At 39.4% G+C, this 6,000-nt stretch overlaps 1 protein-coding gene across 1 annotated transcript; it reads left to right on the top strand.

Moving 5' to 3' along the window:
- Positions 1–1,211: 1,211 nt before the first annotated feature.
- BTG4 (BTG anti-proliferation factor 4) lies at positions 1,212–5,097 on the top strand. The gene is made up of 4 exons (XM_004749786.3): positions 1,212–1,403; positions 1,912–2,049; positions 2,859–3,057; positions 4,828–5,097. Exons 1-4 carry the CDS (start codon positions 1,231–1,233, stop codon positions 5,008–5,010), a joined length of 693 nt encoding a protein of 230 aa, XP_004749843.1. The 5' UTR covers positions 1,212–1,230; the 3' UTR covers positions 5,011–5,097.
- The last annotated feature ends 903 nt before the right edge of the window (positions 5,098–6,000 follow it).

Genomic DNA, 6,000 nt, shown 5'->3' with positions numbered 1-6,000 from the left:
TGAAGAGCCTGACCACGGCTTATGGAGGGTTTAAAGACTTATATGCCAGGTGCAGTGGTTCTTAAATTTTAGTGGGTATAAGAATCACCTGGAAGAGCTCGTGAACTACCAGTTCGCAGGCTTGGCCGTTAGAAGCCTCGATTCAGTTGATCTGGGATAAGGTCCACGAATCTTCATTTTTAACAAGCAGCCCAGTGGATCCTAATGAGGTGGTCAGTGACCCACACTTTGAGAACCAATGAGAATAGATAAACTCCAAGTTCCCTTCTACTTATTTTGCAAATAAACATTCTAGCAAAAAATATGTGTAGTCAACACAACAATTGTTCAAAGAAAGTTGCCATAAGTTTTATACATGATTCAAGACAAAATTCTTTAATATGTTGACAGTTAACGTTAGAGACAAAACTCCTGGAATATAGGCGATTAGGATATGGTAGGAGGAGAAGGCTTGATTGATTCTCAATCTACGTCATAAGAGACAAGACTTTAATGGCAAAATAGAAGAGACAAATCGAAGTGGAAATTTTTTTTTTTTTAAGATTTTCAGATTTTAAAGGACTCACTCTACTTATACCAGGGAGCTATCCGATGGGGACCTAGACGAAGCTATTTAAGTACCCTAACAGGCTACACCTGTGTAAGGTTAAACACCTGACAGGCTCCGGGGACCTTGACTTATATAAACTTCAGCCTAAATATAACAGGACACGTGTAGGGGAGAGTGTCTTCCAACACTGGCTCATTTTCAGTTGGGGCTAAAGCACTTTTTCTGGCAAGTATAATGTATGTTTGATTAAGTTAAACTTTTACTTAAAGCATGTGACCTGAGAGTCACATTTTAGAACTACTGTATCCTGAAATGTTTTACTCTCTGTAAACATGTTTCTAAAAAGCAGTACTTGAGTATATCTTACTGTCCCTTACCAGGGCTTTTTATTTTTTTTTAATTTAAGTTGCGTAATATTTCATTTTTTGCTTAAGTGGATTAAAGTTCTCAAAAGCCCATCTTTTTTTCTTGAAAACACTAAAAACTGACTAGCTGAGGAACAAAATATGTTAATTGTTAGTATTGATGTGCTTATTTTGCTCATGAAGGATTAGCAAACGATTTCGATTTTAAACGTAAGGTCTATAAACTTCCATGCTGATGACCAGTGTGACCCGGTCTCTGTTTCGTTATCCTCGCTTCCTTTTGATGGTTGCAGACCTCCTCCTTTCTCTTGAACCATGAGGGATGAAATTGCAACAGCCGTTTTCTTTGTCACAAGATTGGTGAAAAAACACGACAAGCTGAGTAAACAGCAAATAAGAGACTTCGCAGAAAAGCTGATGACGATCTTGTTTGAAACCTACAAAAGTCACTGGCACTCTGACTTCCCTTCCAAAGGGCAAGCCTTCAGGTGAGAGCCGCTGTGGACCATGGCAAAGGGAAGTCCGTCACAAGCGAGCCATCCCCGTTGGCGAGGATTCTGGTGGCAGAGTCTGAGCAACAGAAATGTTATGGGCTCAGACCGACTTGAACGTGGGCTTGAAGGAAAGAGATGCAGCGGCTGGCAGTTCGTCGTCAAGCACAATGTAGTTTAAATACAGTTGAAGACTTACAGGGCAAACCCCCTTATGTGAGGTGGACCACACAGTCTCTAACTTGTGTTCACCAGGAAAGAGCTGCAGAGAACGTTCATCCCATTAATTGAGTGACTGAGTGATGTAACTCACAGTCTGAGTGGTTGTGTCAAAAATCGATGGTTCTAATCACCCAGCAGGGGAGGGTGGGGATGGGGTGGGGGTGGGGGTGGGGTCACAGGTTGGTGGGGGGCTGTGAGTATTGAAGCCGTTTGCCCATCACATGATTCTTCTACTAAGGCGCCTGTCGCCACATCTTTGCTTTGCTTTCTCTGCTTTTAAAAGGTGTATCAGGATAAATAATACACAGAATAAAGATCCCATTCTAGAAAGAGCTTGTGCTGAAAGTAAAGTGGACTTTTCTCACCTGGGACTTCCAAAGGAGATGACCCTATGGGTGGATCCCTTTGAAGTGTGCTGTAGGTGAGTAATCTCCTGGGAGGGGGCGTGCCTGTCACCCCGGAAACCGTGGGTTGCATAGTCAGCTCTGTATACCTTTGTGAGAGATGGTACCTCACAGTCCTGCGGCAGTGGCCAAGGTCACGGGCTGGTTAAGGTTTCCGATGCAAACTTGATTCACATGAACTTCTGCTAGGAGTGGGTGGCCTAGAAGCACAAAGACTTGACCCAGTATTTGAAATCAGAGTGGAACCCCTGCACTTCATTGCCAACCGTAGATTATAACGACAAAGTATTCTAGGCAGTATCAAGGGGGCGAGAAGTTGCAGTGCCGTCCTTTAGCTGAAATGAAAGAAACTAGTTCTTGTCTTTTTCTGAAAGATTCACCAAGAGAGCCCTTGCAGAATAATAACCCCCATTAATTATAACCCTGTGTGGGGCACCTGGGTGGTCCAGTTGGCTAAGTGACTGCCTTCGGCTCAGGTCATGATCCCAGGTCCTGGGATTGAGCCCCGCATCGGGCTCCCTGCTCAGTGGGGAGCCTGCTTCTCCCCCTCCCTCTGCTGCTCTTCCTACTTATGTCTCTCGCTCTTTCAAATAAATAAATAAAATCTTAAAAAAATTTTATAACCCTGTGGTAGCTGAAGATCACAAGGTCTCTTAATTTGCTTTGCTGTCAAACTATTTCCATTTTTTTTTAAAAAATAACTTTTTGCAGATTAGTGAGTGGTCTATACAAGAGAGTAGAGATTAAAAACAAAAAAAACCAAAAAAACAAAACCTTGTGAAATTGTGAATCCCTAATGAATACTTCATTTTCTTTTCCTGCTTAGGTATGGTGAGAAAAATCATCCATTTACAATTGCTTCTTTTAAAGGCAGGTGGGAGGAATGGGAGCTTTCCCAGCAGATCAGCTGCGCTGTTAATAGGGCCGCTTTGGACTACAACTCTGGCCTTTCCTCGGATGAAGAGAGTTGTAACAAAAAACCGCAGATCATTCCTAAAGTGAGCAATCCAAAAAGCATTTACCAGGTAAAGTGAGTTTCAGTTCTTCTCTGTGCTTTGTCTTTTTTTCTGTTCTAATTCTGAAAAGAATTTGTTCTCTGTAAAAGTGGAAAACAGAAAAAACCGTAAAGATTAAAATCACAGCAGTAACATTCTGGAAAAATTTTTTCTTCTATATGTAGTTCCACTACTTGGCTGAGTGATCAGTAGCTACACGATCTCATGGAATACTGTTTTTCTATGTAGTATATGGACACAAGTTTCCTTTAATCCAAATTCCTTCACGATTAAATCTGAAAATTAGTGGGCTTTCTCGGCAACAGAAAATTACATACCATTTGTAGAAAACTTGAAATATTAAGAAATGGTCAAAGGTCTGTAATCCCACCACAAGAACAGTTTTTCTAAAAAAATATAAAATATGTGTTAACCACAACTCCTAGAAAGATCTGCATATTTGTGTGTGGGAGATATGTTTCATGAAACAATAGTTATCCTTACTTGGCATAATGCCCTCCATAGTTGCTATTCAATTAAATCGATTTCAACCACCTAAATGAATTTCCTGACCCAGAAATCGTGGCAACCCTCAATTTGAAAAACCGTGATCTAGACACACCCTCTATTGACATTGTATGTATATACTTGCTTGTATGTTTTCTGAAATTAACCCCTTATGCATGTTAAGACAATTTAAATACTTAACATTTTAATACTTATTTTTTCTCTTGGAATTTACTTAATCCACTATTGGCAGACGTCTAGATTATTTCTTTGTTGTTGTGATAACTTGTAGAGATGACAGAATTTTAATTTATTTCTGGAGACTTGATTCTCAGACATGGAATTACTGGATGATAGGATGTGAGGATGTGGGTTTTCCACTGTTCTGAATATGGCCAAAATACCCTCGAGGAGATTTTGTTTACTTGTGCTCTGAGCAGCTCCTTGTGAAAGGGTCTGTTTTATCATTTTCCCTAAAATTGGTTTTTCTCATTTAAAAAGACATAATTTGCTAAAGACACTATCAGTTATAGACTATTAAGTATTAACTTAAAAAAACCAATATTCATGTGCCCAAATGTTTTGGGTACTTACTGTCTTATGAATTTGTTCTTCACCCATTTACTATTTAAGGCCTTAATATATTATTATAGGTTCTTCAAAGGTTAGAAATATTTTAACCCATTTTCATATTATTGGCAAGTATTTTTTCTGTAGTTTGCTTCCAAACTCTACAGTTTATTATATATTTCTACACATATAAAAGTTAAAATCATGTAATGACCTACATACCCTTAATTTTGTTCTTCTGCTTGGAAAGACTTCCTTCCATCTAGGGATCAGATCTACAGCCAGCTATACAATTGGAGAATGTCTTTTCAGAGTGCACTCTGCAAAACATCTGTATTGGTCATTTGGGATGTTGAAAATGGATATTTCTAGACCTCAGCCCTAGAGGTTATGATTAGACAGTTTTGGGTTAAGTAGGTGAGGGGACAGGTGGGGTAGAAGAGATCCCAAGAATATACACAAACTTGAAGATCCGTTTTTAAGTATTTTAGTGGGATTAAAGACTTAATTTTGTTAAAAGGTATGACATGACTTTATTACCACCGCTCATGCTAGACCATTTTCCAACGATCATCAGCTGCTCTGATTTCTATTCATTTGTACTCACTGTACTTTCTAAAGACTTAGCTTCTGAGTTATGGGTTTGTGTTTAGTACTTGGGTCTAGCCTATTACTTCAGAGATGACCTTCTTTTTCACCTTTTTTTTTTTTTTTTCCCCCCAGGTTGAAAACTTGAAACAACCCTTTCAATCTTGGTTCCATGTCTCCCGCAAAAAGAATGTGGTGGATGGCCGCCTGGGCCTCCTGGGGAACACTTACCCTGCATTGCATAAAAATCCCAAGAGTCAGAGGCCTGCTGCTCTCCCCCGGGTGGACAGGTACCACTGGGTCAACATGAACCGATAACGTGGTGGCTGGGCACTCGGTGGGACAGAGCTCAGAGGAGCTGCTTTATTTTCTCTAAAACAAAAGGGTATCTGAGTTTGAGAGACCCATGAAACAGAAAAAGTAATCCCATCAGGGACAGGGTGCTGTACCTGTAAATGATCTCACACAGATCATGGTTATGTTCTTAGCTGTACTTTTAATTCTTCCTTAATTCTATGTGAAGTTTTATGTAACACTAATGAATGTATTCAGTAAGGTAATAGAATGAAGATATTGACTTGTGATAAGATTCAATGAATTATGAAAAGGAACAGTTGAAATAAACGTACTATGTTTTTAATCTTTCTAGTTCAGTGTTTTTGCAAGAAAGCTTTGAAAGCTCGTGTTTCTTCATTAGCCATTAAAGCAGGCAGATCTTCACTTAGAAGAGTGTGATCCGTATGATATGGTCTCCTGGCCACACTTGTTACCCATCATCGCTGCTCTGTTTTACAAGGCCACTGGGAGTTTGTTTTGAAATTACTCTTTAAGATACAAAATTCCCTTGTTGATGGGTCTTTTAAAATTTTTGATCTATTTCTCTACCTCTTAATAGACTTAATTATGACTTGTTTTATAACTGTGACACCTGTTCATTATAAGGACTCAAGGTAATGGAGTTAAAATCAAAAACTTAATGAAAAAAATTTAGCTAGGCAAAAATGTATACCACCAAGAAAAAAAAAATCCCTACCATTCAGCCAGAAACTACCACTATTAAAGGGCATCTTGGCTCTTTCCACAATTTGGCGATTGTGGCCATTGCTGCTGTGAACGTTGGGGTAGAGGGGAGTGGGGTGGGGGGCTGGGTGAGCCTGGTGCTGGGTATTATGGATGGGATGTATTGCATGGAGCGCTGGGTGTGGTACATAAACAATGAGTCTTGGGAACACTGAAAAAATAAAATAAAAAAATTAAATACCTTCATTCATTCATTACATGTAATTGCCCGAGATTTAGAGATATTTT

The sequence above is a fragment of the Mustela putorius genome, unplaced genomic scaffold (genome assembly GCF_011764305.1).
Source record: "Mustela putorius furo isolate JIRA1106 unplaced genomic scaffold, ASM1176430v1.1 tig00000198_pilon_pilon_pilon, whole genome shotgun sequence".
Taxonomy (NCBI): Eukaryota; Metazoa; Chordata; class Mammalia; order Carnivora; family Mustelidae; genus Mustela; species Mustela putorius.
Note: the sequence above shows the minus strand (reverse complement) of the source record. Positions and strands in the feature narration are given on the sequence as shown.